The 21642-nt window shown below is 38.3% G+C and overlaps 2 protein-coding genes across 5 annotated transcripts in view; both read left to right on the top strand.

Moving 5' to 3' along the window:
• Window positions 1–3971: 3971 nt before the first annotated feature.
• On the top strand, window positions 3972–4930 carry LOC122640425 (protein SRC2-like). Its single transcript, XM_043833617.1, has one exon. The coding sequence runs from the start codon at window positions 4022–4024 to the stop codon at window positions 4868–4870; it is 849 nt and encodes a 282-aa protein (XP_043689552.1). The 5' UTR covers window positions 3972–4021; the 3' UTR covers window positions 4871–4930.
• A 7008-nt stretch (window positions 4931–11938) lies between these two features.
• Window positions 11939–21642, top strand: part of LOC122649042 (ferrochelatase-2, chloroplastic) — a 38863-nt gene continuing 29159 nt past the window's right edge. For 3 of the 4 annotated variants that reach the window (XM_043842393.1, XM_043842392.1, XM_043842391.1), the window contains exons 1-4: window positions 11940–12071; window positions 14774–15101; window positions 16284–16427; window positions 18362–18463. In XM_043842393.1, coding sequence (XP_043698328.1) covers window positions 12013–12071; window positions 14774–15101; window positions 16284–16427; window positions 18362–18463 — 633 coding nt within the window. In that variant the 5' untranslated portion in view covers window positions 11940–12012. Of the gene's footprint in view, window positions 12072–14773; window positions 15102–16283; window positions 16428–18361; window positions 18464–21642 lie in introns of all 4 variants that reach the window. The other variant, XM_043842394.1, reaches the window with a different exon arrangement.

Genomic DNA, 21642 nt, shown 5'->3' with positions numbered 1-21642 from the left:
CTCTTGAACGAATATGTCTTCTACCCTCCCATTGGTGTGATTTCTCATTCTACACTTAAAGAATGATACAAATAAGGAGATAATATACATGATATTGATGTGAGAAACCTCTACCCTGATATAAAAGAGGAGAAGACATACACCTTGTTGGTGAGACGGATATAAACAAGACGTTGTATGATTCATATATGACTCAAATACAAGTGAGAATAGATAGTATCAAAGAGGAAAGAGAGTGTGAAAAGGGCACATTATACCTTCGCCACCGTTTTTTCATATACTATTTTGTCAAATGGAAACAAGAACAATGCTTGATTGTCTAGTTCCTACATTCATACATAAACACAGGAGTGTACAAAATTACCACCCCACCCCTGTGAAATAAAAAATCTCATCCATGTTAATTCTCCTGCAAGCACGCTCATTGACCTCACGTTGATGCAAGGACTACGCTACTAGACCTTTGCCAAAATTTGGCATGGTCCTATCAAGCAGATTCCAGTAGTGTTCTAAAAGGACACTATAGATGATTCAAGGTGCAACGAATATGGGAATTTCCAATTTCTTTTGTTTTTTTTTTTCTTTTTTTTGTTTGGTAAGAGGGGATTTCCGATTTCACATACCAAAGGGGTGATGTTAACAGGATTATTTTACTTAAGAGGATTGCCTAATTATGGAAAATCAAGGCAACTTCAAGGTACCACGCATAGTCATTTATATACGGTTGCCCTAGATACCCATAACAATGAATCAGTGTAGTATGGCTTATCATCTTGTTGTAAATGGTTCCTTCCCCACTTCTAGCCCAGTATGGCTTAAAATGTGGCATCCCTACGGCTCCCAAGATACAACACCTCTTGTGGAAAACCCTTCATTTAAAGCTCCCTCTACCGGATCAGTTGAACCCTCGAGGATTTGCATTAAACCCTTTATGTTCGTTGTGCAATTTGGGAACTCTCTCTGCTAATAATCTCTTCTATGATTGCACGGTCATTAAAACTTTGTGGCAAAATGTAGGGCTCAACGACTTATTTCACAATCAAGATGTTCGCTCAGGTATCCTATCGGCCATCCAACTTGCAACTAGATCAAGCAGGGACAACAATCTCAAAGCGTCTCTTTTTTTGCAGCTTAATTTGGTTCATTTGGAATGCTCACTGGGATTTTATCTTCAGACAACTCACGTTCAATCCGAGAGCCATTCTTCTTCGAGCCATCGCTCATTCTAGAGATCAAATGTTGAACTTCAGGACCAGAAACTACAAATATATTACACTTACCCGCTAGATACCTCCATCCTTTCCCCTGGTCAAATTTAATGTTGATGGATCTAGTAAAGGAAATCCTGGGATGGCGGGCTTGGGAGGTGTGTGTAGATCCCATGCTGCTTCCTTTATCTGTGCGTTTTTGCAAGGAATAGGCAGGAATCACGCAATGGTTGATGATGCTATGGCCATACGTCGTGCTTTGACGTTAGCTCTATAAAAGGGGATCTCGATAATAATCATAGAAAGTGATTGTCAAGTGGTGGTTAACATCTTAACTGATTCTACTGTTACTGTGTCGTGGAGGTTAGCGCACATAATCGCAAATTGTCGCACTCTCTGCCATTTGTTTATGTTTGTTTCTTTTGTTCACACTCTAAGAGAAGCAAACGCGGTTGCAGACTGTTTAGCAAACCTTGCTGCCTCGTCTCAACAAAATATGTATTGGCATGACTCCCCCCCCCGGTATCTCTCTTCTGTTACTTTCCGATTCGTCTGGAACATTGTTCTAGCGTTAATAAATTTTTTCACAAAAAAAAAAAAAAGAATCAGTGTAGTGCTTGTGGGGACCACTTTATGCGATCCCCACAACTAGACTTTTTTTTGGTAACCGATCAAGGGGTGGATAAGAGAGTTCAGATCTACTACCCACATGGGGACGGGTGGGGACAGATCTGAACCCTCCATGGGGGTGTAGGACCCACCTCTAGGGTGTGGGACCTATGCTCTATGGAGGGGTTAGATCTGTCCCCACCCGTCCCCATGTGGGTTATGATCCAATCGAAGAGATCATATCCATTCACAAGATCCGAAGCGAAAAAGACTTGCTTTTTTCCAGATCTGCACGTGTTCACAACCTGAACTGTCTATAGACTTTGTCGTCCATCTATATTTCTTGTTTGAATTCCAATGGTATCTCCACCAGTTTCAACACTCCCAACAAGTCTATTTAGATCCTCAATTATCCGTCCATACCTTACAACCTTTGCCCCTCTAGAGATCCTAAAAATTCCACTTTTAGACGAGCATCTAAAACCTATTCAATTCAATGTTCCCATTGAAATCAAAATTCTTCAGATACGGTACATGTCTCACTTTAATCAAATTTTGTTTTCTATAATAACTTTAATCAATGTTAATTCACACAATCCCATCAAACATGAAAATCTGTACAATCACAATCTTGACAATCTTTCTTGTAAAATTGTTTGTTTTTTTACTGTATCACTATTATATGCATGATATGTAACAAACTGATCCATGATTGAACACATATGAAATGAGCAACTAGCATTTAAAATCCAATATGAAATTTTCGTACATCTTAAAGTAGTGAGAAAGATATCTCCATCACTCCAAGACTCTTTCGTGATATTAGTATTGGATGATTTATCTCTATTTTCCTTCATGTCTTCTTTCTACTTTTTATCCTCCTTACGCTTTGGATAATTTCTCTTTAAATGACCATCATCTACACAATGATAACAAATTGTTACAACCTTTAGACTTTGAGTAAACCTAATTCTTGTCGAACTCCCCTGTTTCCCATTTGATGCCTTGACCAAAACCTATAATCAAAGCACTACCTTCTTCTAACGTCTCCTTAATGATATTTTCCCACCATGTCTCATTCATCAGTAAAGCAGTACTAATCACGTCAAGCTTGAGAGTATCTTTATCAAATAACAATATTGTCACGATGTAATCAAATGAATGAGGTAGTGAAGCCATGTCCTCTTCTTCAATCTTAACATCTAGAACGGATAGGGCAATCAATATTCTATTGAACTCGTCAAAATGTAACTCAAAATTTGCTCCCAAAGGCTATATAACATTTTCTTGAAAAAATAGCTGGTTTGTCAATGATCTAGGCTTGTAAATGCTCTTCAGCTTAGACCTGATTTCCTATGGATCCGCTAACCCGAAGACTTCGCGAAGATTGTTATCCGCAAGATAACACTCTTTACTGTTCATTGTCATCCGATTTACCCGATGTTTGTTCTCCATACCAACCATTAACCTCAATAAACCTGATCACCGTTAATTTGCATGAACTTACAAATCTATATCAACGAATCATTGACCCTTCTCATTTATTAGGAGAGAAAATGCCTTGTCAGACTCTTATTTTTCACGCACCCAATGGGACCAACCCTTCCTACCAAAAAAAAATGGGCCCAACCCGTTTTATACTTTACCAAACAAACAAAAAAACTCTCGTTTATACTCAGTTATTTATAGGGTATATATTTCACCAAAAAAAATTTATAGCGAATATTGGACATCTTTGTCTCTCTCGTCAGTGGTCCCTCATTGGTAAACATACCATAACCCAAACCGTCACCTGTCGGTTGAAACCAGTAACCGTCCTCACTCACAGAGATACTTCATTATTAAGCAACCAAACTTTTACCGGCTCGACATCATTTTGATTTTTGAAACGTCTCAGCAGAGAATCTACGAGTAACGAGACGCGGAGAGCGGGAACTTCATAAGCTCTGATCCTCTGCGTCGCATAATGCTTTCGCTCATCCAAATTGTCCAAAAAAAGATGCTTTCTTATTCCATATCATTGGACAAATACAATTTACCCATGTGTACAGAGTAGCATGTAATACTTGCTTGTGGTATTTTCACTATTATCCCATTTCTAGAAGATTTGGTACCTCGGGCTTATAAAATTTCATTCGATGATAATTGAAGCAAGCGAGCAACAGATCGACCCCTCTCTCTCTCTGTGCTGCAAAATCTGAGCAATGGCGTCGTATGATTACCAATACCAGTACCCGAAAGCTCCCATGGAAGTGAAAGTCACCGTCACTTCAGCCAAGGACCTCAAGAACGTGAACTGGCGTCACGGAGCCCTCAAACCCTATGCGGTCATCTGGGTGGACTCGAAATCCAAATGCACCACCAATGTCGACGGCAATGGCGACACTTCCCCCAACTGGGATGAGACCCTCGTCCTCCCTCTCATCGCTCCGATCGAAGATGCCGTCCTCTTCACCGATATCGTTCACGCCAATGCCGATGAGGATACCAAACCCCTGATCGGCTCGGCCAGAGTCCCTCTCAAGGAGATACTGGACGACGTCGGCATTGGTGAGTCCGCCTCCCGGAAACTGCAGCTCCGCCGCCCATCTGGCCGTCCGCAAGGGAAGTTGGAGATCAAAGTTGTCGTTCGTGACACTCACTATCGTGCGCCGGACCCTTACTACGCTCCACCGTATGGGGTCCCACCACCTGCTGCTGCTTCTCGTGACTATGCCAGCCCTTATGGAAACCCATATGCTCCACCACCGCCGGTTCCGTCCTACGCCGCAACACCGCCACCATCTGGGTATCCTGCTGCATATGGTGCTACTGCGTACGGGCAGCCTGCGTCTTATGGACAACCAGCGGCGTATGAACAGCCGCCGGTGGAGGAGAAGAAGAAGAAGAGTAAATATGGAATTGGGACGGGATTGGCTGTGGGTGCGGTTGGAGGGGTGCTTGGTGGATTGGCGCTGGCGGAGGGTGTGGATTACGTGGAGGACAAGATCGAGGATCACGTGGTTGAGAAGGTCGAGGAGGATCTTGGGTATGATCAGGATGGCTTCTATTGACCACTAGATGTGATCATGACCTCATTGGTCCTACTTGATGTGGGGGCTTTTGGGGTTTGGGTCTTGGGAGGATGAGTTTTTCGTCTTCCCTCTTTGGTTGAATTGAAATAGTGGTATAGAGATTCGATATCAAACCAAAAGCGAAATAAAAATAGATGATATTTCCTCAAACTTTTTGTAGTTTGCCATGTGTTTCCTTCCGGTCCAGAAGTATGAAAGTTTCATTCTTCCATGGGTGAGTGAGAAAATGCTCTCCGTGGCCTTTACGTTTGCTTCTTTGACCTGGGCCATGTTTGGTTATCCACTAAAATTTAAGACAACGAAAGGCAAACCTTTTCGATGTTTTCAAAGGAGAAGTTTCACTCTTATTGGATAAGTTGCTTCCTAGGTTTACTAACCTCTTAGGAATGGAATCTAATAATTACACCCTTATCAACACAAAGATGGATATGGTGCCCTTTTGTACTCTTCCCCATGGTCTTACCATGCACTAGATAGAGATAAAACTAGCTACATTGTCCCCAACACAATTAGATGTTCTAGAAGATGTCCTAGTACGCACAACAAAATCATGAGTTGTAGCGATATAAGATCTTACTTTTTTTCAAATATATACAGATGATAATGAATTTCAAAACAAATTTGATATCTAAGACAACATATCTCCAAGGCTATTGATATGAATCTTGAATCTATCAGTCGACCAAGTTGGCACAGTCAGTCCAAACGTCGATAATGATTCTTCACTTTACTTTCCTTCTTGTCCCATCCTTTTATGTTTAGGATCTATCTCCAAATTTTCTTACTACTAATCATTATTTTAAAAATCATAATTGAATCGATTGTGGTTAATTTCAATTATGATGTTTTTAGAGCAATCGATTCTAGGGTTTTTAGGACCAAATCATCAGATTTCAAATACGAGGTCCGATTCTATGATTTTTGGGATTGATTTCAGTTGATTATGTTATAGATCGACACTGATTGATTCGAACCTTGATTCCTAGTTCATCAATCCTTGTTCCCAACTCTCTACAAACAAATGAGAACTAAAGAAACACCTCTAAAGGACCCTAAGCTCTTTTTGATTGCAAGGGAAATTGAAGGGATGGAAAGTGAGAATTTCCAAACTTAAAAAAGAAACTTTTATATTCATTCTTTAACATGATTGTATACTTTCCTTAAATGTCTTATCATATTTAGTAATAATACTTTTTAGGTTACTTTTAAAATCCAAGGGTTAATTTGGAGTTAGCACCATAGGGCCTAAGGTTTACAAAAGTTCTTTTATTAGGTTTGAAATTTTCATTTCCCTTGCAACCAAACAACGCCTAAGGTTTTCTAGTTGGTTCAACACTTAATTGAATAGTGATACTATCTCAAATGAATAACTATCTTGTAGAACAAAAAAATAAAAAACATTGTAATATAACTTGAAAGGAATCCAAGCTTGGTTGGTTTTAGAAAATTGGATCAATTTCAGGTCGAATCAATCGACTTTGATTCCTGACTGACACGGATTCTTGCATTCTATTTTAGAATTGCTCATGAACTCTCTTTGATCTTCGTTTTTGGTTATTTTCCTTTCTTCTAGTTAGTAAAATCGATCTCTTGTATTATGAAACGCAAGTCTTTTGAATAAAAAAATTCTAAAAAATAATGTGTTTATCTCTCTCTTCCTCCCTTTAGGGGGTAAGGGGGGCCATTTCAAAGGTGGGGAAAAAGAGAGATAGATACATAGGGTGCTAGCTTATGGTATACCGCTAGCATACCAATTTTACTTGACAATATCAAAGTGAGGTCCATTTGTTGTTCTTATTACAATTTATATCCACGTATAAAGCCAGATATGCCAAAGCTATACGTATTAATTGTGTAGATAACGTAACTATGAGTTATTTATAGGGAAAATTACATGATTAGCTACTTTTGGGTTTTCATTTACAAAACTGTCCACTCTATGTTTGGGTTAACAAAAATAGATAAAAACAAGTTAAGGTTTACAAAACTGGACAAAATAGTGTCTCTCCCTCCCTCACTTACTTTTTTAGACATGTTTACCCCTGCCATTGCCTTATCGCTCAGGCATCCTGGGTAATCACAGGGAAGGGAAGGGAAGGGAAGGGAAGGGAAGGGAGGGGCGGGTTTGGGTAGCAGAGAATGGCGGTGGCAGGGAGATGGGTGGGTTGCAGGGAACGGAGGATACCTGAGCGAGAAGGCAATGGCAGGGGTAAAAATGTCTAAAAAAGTAATTTTGGGAGGGAGAGACACTATTTTGTTCAATTTTGTAAACCTTAACTTGTTTTTGTGTATTTTTGTTAACTCAAACATAGGGTGGACAGTTTTGTAAATGAAAACCCAAAAGTAGTTAATCATGTAATTTTCCCTTATGTATATCCACGTATAAAACCTCTCTAACGTGCATTCGACGGTTGGGAGCACTTGAGCACACATCCTAAGTGCTTTTAGTCGGCGGATGTGCACCGGAGGAGCTGGTACGCTGAAGAGGATTTTTAAACTAACACTTTCCATCCTATTTTGACCATGTGGGTGCCACGTAGATCCATATAAATGTTACTATAGTGTAGATTCCTTCATACATTTGCCCTTCTAGGAAACCCTTCGCGTAAATTTTACTCAAATTTGCACATTTAATGGGATTTGTGATGCTCAAAGGAGTGTTTTTATTGGACTCATGAGGGAACTCTTTTGTGACCCTCGCAAAACCCAATTATTATTAGGGTCGGCGTTCTCCTTATTAAAATGGCCATCCGTTAGACACAGAAAAAATCCCACCAACCGTTGCCGATTACTTTTCCACGTTTATTCGCTATTTTCTCAGAAATTCTAAACCATAGAAACTTCGTTAAGAACTAGAAGGTCTACTCTGCTGCTCTACTTTAAGCTCACTCTTCCAAATTCCTCTTCGTCTAATTCTTCCTTCCTTCCTTCCTTGTCAGTTTCAGATGGGAGTCTCTGCAACCTTTCAAACTCTGTGTCTGAAAGCTCTCTGAAGCGCTCCCTCAGTCCCAGTGTACGAATTTGGAGTCGGCAAGGAACCCTTCACTAATTCACTGTTTGATGCTTTAGTTGGTGAAGAAGAGAGATTACTAAAGCAGAGTCAAGAGAAGGTTGTTCCATTACTCCTCACTTGCATTACATAAGTTCTTTGCCTTTCTTGCTCTGCTTCCAGCACTGTTGTAGGTTTTAAATTGCTGAGTCTGAGATTTAAGGGGCAGGGACATGGTGGGTTGGTGTAAATAAAGACCTCTTGCGATCTGCTTTTAGTTGTTTCCCACTCTACCCTAAGCTAACTAGAGAAAATAACAATAATTTTGGAGATGTTGATTATGGAAGTTGGTCTATATTAGGGTTTAAAGCTATGTGAAATCCCTTGGGATTGATAGATCGTCTATTTGTCACTTTGTCATTGTCATTATTATCCTTACATACTCCAAAATTTTAGGTAGATGTTGCTGTGAATATTTGGGCTTATTTTCCTTAAAATCTCCAATCCTCCCCTTTGTGGTTAGTATATTTATTGATAGTTTTGGCTGTGGAGATTCGTGTGACTTCCTTGGATTATTTGTTTTACACTCCATGCATCTCTTACATTATCAACCCAATTACTGGACTTAAAAATCAAATTTAAAAATCTCTGGCTTTACTTAGTTTTGTTTTTGGAATTAAGGGATATAGATGGCACTTGCTATTCATCCTTGAAGCTGCTTGGGTGTAGGAACTGTTTCCCTTTCCATTCTTCGCTTTTTATAAGTGTTTTTTTTTTGAGAAACATTCATTTTCATCAGGAAAGGATTATGCTTTGGATCATCGTTCAAGAATCTGACTAGAAGGGCATGTAGAATGCTATTTTTGTTGCACCTTTAAACCAGCATTGGTTCATTGGCCCCTCTTTCAAACATTCGATGAAGTTATTGCCTCTAAATTATATTGATTGTCAAAACTTTCTGGTTTTAAAAACATGCATCTGAATTCAAACAGAGGACCTGGATGATATGGCTCATAAATACATTGAAATGCTTACTTGATGATAGTGTCATGAACTATATTGGAGATCTGCTCGTGCCATAAAGAAAATATTCTCGTACTTACTTGGAAAACTGAGACTGTAAGCTGGGTTTTTGATGTTGGTTTGGATACTCATATCACTAGTGTGACTGGATTTCAGAAAGTCAAAGATTGGTTCTCCCTTTTCCTCATATTTGTGTCTTAACTTTATATTGATATCATCCAACCCTTGTGCCAGATGATATTGCAAAATCATTGACTTTGCATTTTAACTGTTTGATTTATTGGAAACACGAGGCAGAGTACTAAAATCAGAAAAGAGTAGTCATGTAGAAGTTTGGCAAGTTAGAGGGGCTAACTGTAGTGTGCTTGATTAAGATGTTAGTTTTTGAAGTGCTGGGACCTTTATGCAGAAAAGAGAGTGTATGCAAGAAAACAACACAGACACTTGTTTGGTAGAGGAAGGTATAGAAGGCTTATTCCAAAATGAAAATAATAGTATATATCGTTAGGACAAAATAGGAACCCAGTGCAACCGCTTCTTTATGTTGCTTACATAAAAAACTAATAGTTGTGGATAGGAAATATGATCTTAAATATCAAGTGTTCATCAAAGAGGATCTTCTTTTCAGTTAGAAAGCTGCAAGGGTTCAACAGTGAAACTGATCAGCAGTCAGCACCAGAGCTGGAAAATTTGATGATCATCAGATTGGCAAGTCCTTGGAATACCATAGCAGAACAATAAGTGAAATCCTTTAATAATTCCAAACATTGTGAGAATTTGATATTATTTTGAAGGAATAATCCCTAGATCACTTCAAAAATATGATAACATAAGCTATTGTTCTAAATAACTGGTGATACTTAGTTTTTTATTAGCCGCTGGATCACTTTTTGCATTTCTTGTACAGTTGCTTCTTATTGGGCATATTGCCCATCCATTTTGAAAAGAAACTTTCCTTGACTTCTCCAGAAAAATTAACAAAATAGTTATTGTTCTAAGTGAGAAGAATTAGTTTTCTGAATTTAGAGAAACTAAGAAAAATTGTCAAAAATAGAGTGACTGAAAATCTAAATAGGAGAAAGGAAGTTTGCAAAATTTTGGGCAAAACTAGACTGGACTAGACTGAATTTGTGCTGACTTGGGGTAGGCTGTTGAAGGCCTAACATGATGGTTGATGAAGGCTGATAAGTTTCCTTACTACTTTAAATGTGTAGCTGCTGAAGAAAGAAGATGCTATTTTGGAGAATTGATTCCTATCCTAACAGTTACCGCAAAGATGGTTGAAATGGAGGGATTGATGGAGTCTAAGGCTAGTAGGAGAAATGTTGAAAGGATACACAGTCGGAAAAAAAAAAAACTACTCCAGGATGAACTGCAAACGGGTCCCAAGTGGTAAGAACTATGAGTAGCTAACTATGGTTAAAGCCCTTCGACCAAAGCCAAATTGATTAGTTGAGAATGATCATTCAATAAGCAGCATCCAAGAAGTTAGCCAGCACAAGTCTTTTATTAGAAAAGAGTAAAACTTGCTAACTTCACATTACAATACTAGCTCTCAAAACAAAATCTTTATTAAACTAATAATAGACGGAGCAGATTAAATATAACGTCTGTGGAAATAAGAAAATCTGTTGTACAGAGCAGATGCAGGTTGCCACTCAGTTGCCAAAAAATGATAAGATTTGATTCTCTTAGGTTCCATGCCTCCATAAACTTTCAGTAAACTTGCCACCAGGTAAAGGTCTTCCCTAGGATTCATATGGTTGTTTGCTGTGAAGATCATCCTTAGGTGATAACTGGTTTGGACGTTTGGTTGCTTTTTAAGGTCTTCAGGTCGATTTGAAGCTGATATGATGACTACTGGAAAGGTTAGGTTGGAGTAATGAAATATTGTATGGGGCTACTTTATTTTCCCCCCTGAAGGGACTTTAAGGTGTTGTCACTTGATGCAATAGTAAAAAGTTCAGTCAGTGAGAATGAAGACATGGATTTGACTCTTGAGAGCCGCCACTTTTTGCAAAAACAACTCAACTCAACTCAGCCTTATGCCAACTAAAGGGGGTTGGCTACGTTAATCCTTTTTCTCCAATCAGCTCTATTCAAAGCCATACTTGTTACTAGTCCAAAGTTAATGCATGTCTTTCTTCACCACTCCTTTTAGAGTCATTTTAGGCCTACCCCTGGCTTTTTTAGCTCCTTCGATCTGAATCAAATTACCCCTCTGTATTGGAGCACTCAAAGGCCTCCGTTGCACATGTCTAAGCCTCCTCAAACGAATTTCTCGCAACTTATCATGTATCAAAGCTACTCCTAAATTAGCTCTAATTTGTTCATTCCTCATTTTATGTTTTCTAGTTTTACCACTCATCCATCTCAACATCCTCTTTTCAGCTACAGTAAATTTGTTTATATGTTGTTTCTTCACTGCCCAACATTCAGCTGCATACTATCATTGCTGGCCATATAACTGTCCTATATTTTTCCCTTTGAGTTTTAAAGGAATTCATTGATCACACAACACTCCGGATGCAGCCTTCCATTTCATCCACCCTATTCTTATTCTTTGTGTAACATTATCCTATATTTCTCCTTCTTTATTTATGATTGAACTTGGGTACCCACCCAAAGGTTAGGACAGTTTCCAATCCAACCCTCCCAAGACCCTCTAAGAACAGGAGTTGCATTTAGTTATGGCCTTTTTTTTTGGTAAAGATTTATCTGGGTACAATTGGTTCCTTCTCTCATCTAAGCTAATTTATCTGTGTTGATTTCCATACTGGAAATCTATTTATGTGTATGCTTTATCACTAATTTTAAGTTCATCTATTGTCAAGTTCACTAATTTTTAGTTATCTATTGTCAAGACTTGATGTATGTATGTAGGAAATCCTTCTTACTTTCAAATAGTGATAAGAGTACTAAAATCAGCATATTCCTGATCCAATTCATATAATTCAAGAAATGATATGTTCCTTCCCATTGTTATTTCAATTGTTCTCCAAGAAATTTGGAAATGTGATCTTGTCAAATTTGTGACCTTTTTCTTTTGTCATTGGCAGGGGGTAGATCATTATCATCACATCAGGCAGGCACTTGAGGTGTGATTGACATGGGAAGCATTGAATTTATGCCATCAAATTTTACCCATCAAGCTTCTTCACCTATCAGGTACTCCCTCTCTCTCTCTCTCTCTCTCTCATACAACACTCCTCTTTGCCCCCCTTCTTCTGACTGTATACATGGTATATATTGATGCATAAATACATTTAAACTAGCTAATGCTTATAAAATATATGCAGAGGATCATCTCATGGAGTTTGCTAGTCTTATATATGATCCTTTCTTTTTCCTTACTAGTTATTTGACTCTTTTAAAACACCTGTTACTTTTACACCTTGAGGCAGGCGTTAAGGAAAATGAATCATGGGATAAGGTTCACGCCCAAAGTGTTAAGCACATTAATTACAAGCCTTCACCATGAAATATTTGGTCACATGCTATAATTATGTTGTATACTTGTATTTTCTTCAAAAAATGTTCTGACCTTTGTTGTAAGTTCCTTTACACCTTTATTCTTTTCCCTCTTATTATACGAATATGTGCTGTATTTTTTTTATTTAATTATTAAAATTCATGCTTTTGAAGCTTAAACTTGATGCCCTAACGCTTGCCCATTGCATCACCTTTTAGTTAAATGTACAGTCTCTCATTATTCCAAAGCTTTTAAAAAATAGATCTGATCTTGATTTGTGAAAAATGTGGCTAGATAGAGTAAGAATGCAATATTCAGGGCATTGAGAACCATATTTTCTTGAAATTATGATCTGATTGCCTCATTATTTTCAATATTTTGTTCTTGGGATTTTTCAGTCAAGCTTTTCATTTACCTTAGTTTTGTTTATCTGGTTTAATCTAGTCAACATATGCCTTGGTAATAATTCCGATGATTACCATGGAGATAAAAGAAAAATTAATATTTCACAGAGGAAGCTGAGGTAGGTGCTTTTAACTCTCTAAATTATCTGTCTGGTTGGCACAAAGTCTTAGATTCTATTTCTTAATACACCATTTTCTATTACCTTCTCTGGAGTGAGATTTACTACATTTGGATCTTAGTATCCCCAAGGTCCCAATCATCCTGCTTATGTGAATTGCTCTGGCAGTTCAACAATTGGATGTATACTCATTGAAAATAAAATTCCTAGTTAGACCTCCCCCCCCTTCTTTTGGAGAATTATTCAACAATAGGTTTCTATTACTAAAGAAAAGATGGGAAGGTGAGGAGGCCATTCAATGGAAATAATGTGGATTTACCTTACCATACATGAGTGAAATAGCACAACCCAATTTAATACCAATTCCTTTTATCTATTCCCTGTAACATTTTTCACTGGTGAGGCCGAATAGTAATTGTTTTGTAGATGTTTGGACTATCTGATTGAAGTCTGCCTCATAATTTATAGGTCTTCAAAATTTTCATTTTCCTCATCTGCCAACAAACAGGAGCTAGGCAAATATTCCATAAATATCTTTGACCCTATAAGCTCTGAGATATTCCTCTGGAAGGCCACTGCTGGTGGAACTTTCCATTAACAAGTCCCACAAAGACCACGCAGAAGGGTAAGGCGGTAAGCATGAAGTAGATGAGTGGAATCTTCAGCTTCCTTTCCACAAAGGAAACACCTGAAGGAACTTTATTCCCTTGCAACTCTCCACCAAGAAATTTCTGTTCCATGGAACTTTCCAAGTTCAAATCTTTTAAAAACAGGTTGGGCTTATGTAACTGTCTATTGGATGAATTCACACATTGATTTCGTAGGAAAAGTCCTACCAGAAGGAGGGACAACCGAGTTCTCCACAAAAATTCAGTAGAGTTTACAAGGAATGCTGTTCCTAGTTATTGCAACACCATCTAAGTCTTGGTTGCCATGAGATTGTTTCCATCTAACATGGCATTGTTCCAAATTTTCTGTTTCATTGTGATAAGTGAAGGTCTAGGAATACAGTGAAGAATTCTGAAGTTTCAATTCATCGCAGCATATATCCAACCAGAACTTGGTAACATTGCCTCTTCCAGAGCATATCTTAATTCCCTGCTTGTACTGCTGTAGGTTATTCATGATCTGCTTCCACTTGCTTGTGCTATAACTAGCTCTCACATGGTTCCTACATGCTGAGATACCCTGAAAGCCACTGATTGTAACTTTGTATAACCCCAAGGACCCTGCACTCTTTGGGTTGTCTGATATGCTCCAAGCTTATTTAATGCTATGATGACCATTCCAGTGTCTCTTCTCCAATTCAGTAGCTACGGTATGGATGGTAACGACTTCCTATTTTATTTCACCTTGTTAATTCAGCTTTGTAGCACTGCTGCTGGTGTCAAGATCAGTGAATGAAGGATCAAGTTAAAGGAAAAAAAAAAATTCTCATAGCATTTACTAGGGGTTATCCATGTGTACATGTAAGCTCAAGGAGTATCGTTACACGTTCATGTTAATCTGAAAGTTAAGGAGTTAAACTCTCTAAAATATATCCTTACAATGAAAATTGCTTGGTGATGAAAGGAATAATTTTTTCACAAGGAGAATATCTGAATGAGACTGAGAAGTCAGGAACTCAGGATGTCATGTTATTTTCTTTCACCATAAATCATGTTAGGGCTTGCTGGTTATTTTTTCAGTGTACTTTCTGGTCCTTTCCAGTGTTCTGTTAACTTAAAAATTCAAATGGGCTTCATTTTACTCTGGTGCCATAATGAGGCGTAGCGACAATTCTAATTCATTTGTTTGTTTGCTGAAATTACTCAGTATTATAGTCAACGAGCATTGCAGTCAATGTGATTTTATATTTGTATACCTGTTCTATAGGTCATTTCCACACCCCACATGTATGGCTCAAAGGTCACACCATTACTCCGGGGTCCAAATCAAGGCTTGTCTTAATTCATTGCTACCAAAGAATCACGTAATTTCCAGGAATTCCTCGGGTTGGCTTGACCTGCCATCTTTGTCTTTGAAGCCTTCATTTGAGAAGCATTCTATGGTATTGCGAGCATTAGTGACTTCTAAGACTCGAGATGTATCGACCACATTTGTTATTGGTGAAGAGAAGGTGGGAGTGTTATTGCTGAACCTTGGAGGTCCAGAGACTCTTGAAGATGTGCAACCTTTCTTGTTTAATCTTTTCGCTGACCCGGTAATTAAATCTTTTCTTTTATTGTTCTAGTTTCAGAAATTTGTTTTATAGTTTTGTGCAACTAGAGGATCTTTTTCATGCAATACCATGCTGCTTCTCCTACAATCTCGGCTTGATGATTTTATCCTCTTAACAATTTACATATCTAATGAAAACTCTGAAATCCATTATTAGAGCTAAAATCCACTTAATTCAGTTAAATTCTGTCTTCCTGTTTCTTTGAACAAATTTAAACAAACAAAAATGCACATAGGGAAGTCCAATGTGTTAGTCTTTGGTTTAAATGGAAACATAGAAACTTCTATTCTTTCCAATGACTTTCAATTTCTCACATAGCTTTTGGCACATCGATGGTTTCTTTTTGTGAACATCCAGAACTTATCTACAACATATAGAACCTATGTACAATGATATGCACACATCTTTTGGTGGCAATCAGTCAACACATTTTTTATGCCCAGAAAATGAATAGAAAGATATTCCTAAGGTTTGGAATTATGCCAATACAAATAAGTCCCAGTAAGTTATTTATTGCAAAGTTGTTGAAAACTGAATTATCCTTGATACATAGGAGTTAAAAATATTGAAGTTCATACTTGGTAGTGTGAGATACATGCACCATTTTGTTAGGGCGAAGACTATCATTTCACCTATACTGTGGTTCTTGGTCAAAGTTTCATCCTTAAACAAGAAATGTGAGTCAATCAAAGAAATTATCAAAGATGTGATGAAAAGCAGTTCTTTGTTATTTTAAAATAGCAGCTGTTGGTGAAATGTATAGAGGTGACGATACATCATCAGCAGTCCAATTAAATATTATGGTCTGGCAGACATGAACTCATGTAGAAACTAAAAGTTTTCTAGATCTTGTAACGATCCTATGAGAACAGATCTAGTAAAAAGCAAACCTTGCAGATCTATTCAAATTTTTGGATGGGCAAAATTATAAGATGCCGCGGGTCCTCTAGGGGCTAGACCGGACGTTTGCTTAAGTTCTCTTCAAGATGGGGCTTGCTGGAACATGCTGAACTTCTTGAATCTTGGGTCCCATATGTAGCCTTTTTGTCCTTTGTCTGCTGTTGCTTGTAGACCTTCTGCTCTATTGGCTTGCCTGCATCCCAGCTGGTGTCAACTTGGAATTTTTCTTCACTGCTGTAAAGCTCTGACTTGAAAAAGTAACAGGATATTATAAGGCTGCCAAGATTGTTCCGTTTCCTCCAGAAGCCCTTGGCACAATTCATATCTGTTATGAGGGCACCCAAGAGCAAAGAAGGCTATGCTTCCATTGGTGGTGGTTCTCCTCTTCGAGAAATAACTGATGCACAGGTATGATGTTTGTATATGCTGTTGTATGTGTCTTTCATACCTGCTTTCTGTTACTGTTATTGTGTTTTATTCACTAGCATGGAACCATTTCTGATGCACAAGTTGTCTTCAAAATCTAGTTTCTAGTTTGTTCAATGATAATTTGGTGAATTACTCCTTAAAAAAAATGATAAATTAAAAGTTGAAATTCTATCCTTTTTCAGTGCAACTGAACTCTGTTCTCCTCTTTCTCTTTTTGATGACTTTGTTCTATCTGTTTACTTAAGAAAATACTAGTTCTGTATAACCCTTTTACATCGAATTTGGGCATGAAAGCATCCAAAAGGCCACATCTAATGTGCCCTTAAAAAATAAATGTATATTCGATGTCTATAAGAGCAGCAATGATGTATGGATGTGTAAAGTTGGAAGGTGAAGAAACAACGTGTAAACAAAATGAGTTTGGGAAAAGTTGGAGGGAAAGGACATGCATGGATTAAGGTTTATAACAAATGTGGCTCTGAATAGAATTGAATGGTGAAGCAGGATCCATGTAGCTGACCCCATTTAGTTGGGATAAGACTTAGTTGAATTGACTTGAATTGAAATAGCTTTATATACTTGCTTCTTTTCTGTTTTGGTAAGCCTCTTCCATAATTTGTAAATCTCTTTGTATGTCATTAATATAGAGTCAGAATTACTTATTGAAAAAGATCACATGGAAGTTTTCCAATCATTAATTAGGACCCAGGAATTTAGGCTTAATCAGCCACGATTAGCCTATGGCTTTTTAAGGTTTGGGATAGAAACCCTACCCATGCTTGCTTTAAATTGTAGATGAGATTCAGGTCTCTGAGGCTGTCTTCAGCAGCCTAAAGATCTATATAGCAGTTAAGTTGATCGGAAAATTTTTTACTTCTCATTGGCCAAAACAATTAGGTTACTCCATTGCGACCTAGTGGTTGCTGGTTCGAGTCAGGAAACAGCCTCTACGCGAAGCAGGGGTAAGGCTGTGTACATTATGACCCTCCCCAGACCCCGCAATGGCGGAAGCCTCATGCACTGGGTATGCCCTTTCTATTGGCCAAAACGATAGAAACCCTACTCGTGCTTGTTTTCATTTGTAGATGAGATTTGGCCTCTGAGGCTGTCTTCTGCAGCCTAAAGATCAATTTATCAAATTTAAACTGTTAGGATAAAAACTTGCATACTTATTGGCCAAAAGGACTCTGGGTTTACATGTTTTCTTTGTTCAGGTAAGCGCCTGGTACAAATGCAAAACCATATGCATTTTGTTGCATACATAGACCAACACAGCTGTATATGATGCTTCTTAGGTGGCCTAGCTGCTGGTTCTGTCTCATTGGAGAAACGAGCTTAGGGACTAGGGAGATGTTGCTATTACAATATTAAAGCTAGAAACTTATCCCAACTTGCATTTTGCCTACTATAATTAGATTAATTCATAAGATCAAATCTAGAAAACCCAAGAAGGCCCCTTCATGTGGAATTGCAGAAAGGAAATTGAACCCAAACTGTCGTGAAGTTCCAACCTCCTCATGTATGCCATATTTTCAGCACTGAAATCATCTTGGTAACTTCTGCTTATTAATCTGCATACAGCACCGAAATCATCTTGATAGCCTCTGCTCATTAATCTATCGCTAATATGGCCTGAATCTTTCCTTTTGTTGTGTGAGCACAGCTCCGCTGCACGTACGCTCAGTGTTAAACACAGGTCCTTTTTGTGCCCTAAATGGTAGTGGCTGGGACATGTATCCATCGCTGAGCGTACGAGTGGAACCGACTCCTGTTGTGTCTGATAATGAATGCTGTAATAATGGAATACTACTGGTGAAATACCTTGTCTTTAGAATGCTTTTCCATGCTAAGTAAATCTGAGTTGAAAATTTGGACTTGATAAAATATTTTTTGTTTTGGTTGCCCTGCTTCAGGCTGAAGAGTTGAGGAAAGCACTTTGGGCAAAAAATGTTCCTGCAAAAGTGTATGTCGGGATGCGGTATTGGCATCCTTTTACTGAAGAAGCTATTGAGCAGGTACCTAGCCTGTAAGAATCTTGTTTTCCAATTTATCCTCTTCTAGCCTATGCCTTAAAGCATCTTTGAAACAGTTCCATGCTATCGTAAAAATTGAGGCTGTCTCCTCTGGGAAGCCTTGCAAAGCAAATGCCATGTTCATGTGGGTTAAGTTGTCAAGTAGTGGTACCAAGTCATATCTTATTCAACTTAACTCAGCCTTATTATCCCAACTAAATGGGGTCAGATACATTGATTCTTTTTTCTCCGAACAATTCTATTCAAAGCCATACATCTTTCCTAACCACTTCTTCTAAAGTTATTTTAGGCCTACCCTTGGCTCTTTAGTTCCTTTAATTTGAAACTGTTAGAATATGTAATCCAGAATACCGCCACGGTATTCTGGTCCTTTTGGGGTTAGTTTATTTATTATGTTATTAGTTTATGTCGGCTATGTGGGTTTTAGTCCCACATCGCCTAGTTTAGTCTATTTGTAATTTCCCCTCTATTATAAATAGAGGGGCTTACCTATCAATTAATTCATTCACGTATTTTACAACTTTCATCTTCTCTTCTCTCTTTTCTTCTCTCTAGAGTTACTGGTTACAGGTCCTAGGTTTTCTACATGGTGTCAGAGCTAGGCAACCAATGACTGATTCTCTCCGAGATTGTTGTTTTGAGAGTCGTTTAGGGTTCCTTCTTTTTAGAAAGAAACCCTAGTTCATCGAAGAAGAAGAAGAACTAGGGTTTCATACATTGAGTTGCTGATTTGATTTGCTCAGGTTCAGATCCGAATTTTCGGAGATCTATTTTCTGTAGTGTGTTTTTTTTGGAATCGATTGCTGTTCTGTTTGAAGATTCCTTGGAGATCGATCAAGGTTATTATTGGGAACAGCTCTTTTTTCTGGCCAATTTCAGATCTCGTTCTTGTTTGCCGCTGCTTTTATTTGAGGAATTTATTCCTTGTTGGGTACGTGATAAGCTGCCACTACTACAATACCCCTGCCACGGACAATGGTTGAAGAAGCTCTATTGCTATGGTTGAGTTCTTCGATTTCTGGTTTCCAGGGTGATTCTTGCTGTGGGAAACTTTATTTGGATAGATTCATCGACTGTCGCTGCTGCTGTTTACTTCGATTGCTATCGAAGGTTTACTTGTGGAATCAAATCTGCAGTTCTTCTGTTGCTTGCTGCCTATTTGAATCGGTCCATGGGTCTATTGTTGCTATTGATTTGCTGCCTCTGTTTCATGAGGAATAAGACTTCCTCTTCATTGTGGCCATTTACTTCTATCTATTTGGTGCTGCTATTTCTTCCGTGGTTCTTGAAAGTTGATGGGTTGAAGACAATTCCTATTCTGGTTTCTCAGTTGCTGGATGCGTGACTGTGAGGAAGACAGTCGCGATTCCTATTCGAAGGTTACCACGTTGATTTCCGCCGGATTTTCTCCTCTTGATCGACGGATTGAAGAAGGTATACCCCTTGGTTTCCCCTTTGTTTCCGCTGGTTCAGAGCCGTGATTGTCAAGAGGTAGAAGACAGTCGGGACTCTAAATTCTCATCATTTTCTTTTCCCATATTATCCCTAGTTGGTACCTTGAAGGTCTCCAACACTTTCTCGGTTAAGCCCTATTTTTCAGGTTCCACCTTGTTTTATTGCCTATTTTCCAAGTTTGCCCCCATCTTCTCTATATGTGTTAGTGAAGTATCTTTTTACGAATGGCTTCTTTGTTGTTGGTATTTAATGCTATTACCCTACCTTTAATTATTACCCCTCCTTTCTCTCTTTATTTCACTTAAGCCATTCTCTAAATTTTCATGTCATCATGTGCCATCATTACCTTATTTGAGTTTCCAGCTTTACCCTTATTTTTTGAAGTTATTTACTCTTACACCCTATGGCCGCCTTTGTTTTTTTTCAAAGGAATCCTAACTTGTTCACCATATTTACCAGAATGCCATCCCTTATTCAACTTTATGTTATTTGCAGTGTTTATTTGATCCATTACTTTTTTATTTACCAAAGGCCCCTTACATAATTCTGGTTATTTACCGAACTGCCATTATCTTTTAATACATTCCCCTATTTGACTACCCAATTGACCCTTGAAAATTCTGGTTTATTACCAGTTTGCCCTTTGGCTTGGTTTGTATTTAAAAATGGATTTCCACCGAATTACAACCATGCCATCCTTTTTTTTTCCAACACCGTTCCCTTTCAATAATTCTAATTCCCTTCATATCCCATACCTTTGGCATATACCCATAACCACTTTGGACGATAATGGTATTCTCTAATTTGCCATTTCTTCCTTTTTCATAACCCTTAGCACCTCTTGGAAAATTTTGGAATATTATGTTTTTGCCCTATCTCTTACATCATCTCTGTTATGTCCACGTGTACTACACGTGAGGGGGGGATTATGTACAATACACCTGCAGACATTGCAGGACACAGAACATGTAGGAACATTGGTGCAAAACATAGAAGATCAGTTTTCTCCACCATTGCTATTAGGTATCTTTTGTTATTGGGTTGAGTTTGCCGTAAGGGGGAGATTGAAGTATTGAAGATATTTGGTTGTTGCCTATTTGAGGATTTTCAGTTGGGTTGATACGGTATTTTTCCGCTGCCTGATTCAGTTTGTTTTTCGCTGCTTGCTGCTCTAGTTATTTCCCCTCAAGATTCTATGTCACTATGGCAACCTGAGATTCATCACTGGATAGCTATTGAAGGTCGTTGAAAGCTGCATTTTTTGGAAGACATTCCAGTCCCGGTTTGCTGATCATGTCTGTCCAAGTTTTGAAAATCTAATTTTTTAAGTTCTTGAAGGTTTATTTGGGAGCTGCATTCATATGTCAAACTGGATTCTGCTGCAACTTAGTTTTTTTTCCTATTTTGTTCAAGTTGGGCATTAGTACCTTGTATGCGCCAACTTAAGGGGGAGTGTTAGCATTATTATGGAGTTCTTTTTTTTATTTAGTTCAAACTGGATTTTCCTTCTTCTCTTATTTGTACAATCCAGCTAACAAATCACCCCTTCGTAGTTCGTACCAGATCATTCACATGGCCTCCATTGAACATGTCCATGCCACCTCAAACGGATTTCTCACAATATATCATATATCGGAGCTACTTCTAAATTTACTCTATTTTTTTCATTCATATTTATCTTTTCTATTTACCACTCACCCATCTTC

This window comes from Telopea speciosissima, chromosome 1, assembly GCF_018873765.1.
Source record: "Telopea speciosissima isolate NSW1024214 ecotype Mountain lineage chromosome 1, Tspe_v1, whole genome shotgun sequence".
Classification (NCBI taxonomy): domain Eukaryota; kingdom Viridiplantae; phylum Streptophyta; class Magnoliopsida; order Proteales; family Proteaceae; genus Telopea; species Telopea speciosissima.
Note: the sequence above shows the minus strand (reverse complement) of the source record. Positions and strands in the feature narration are given on the sequence as shown.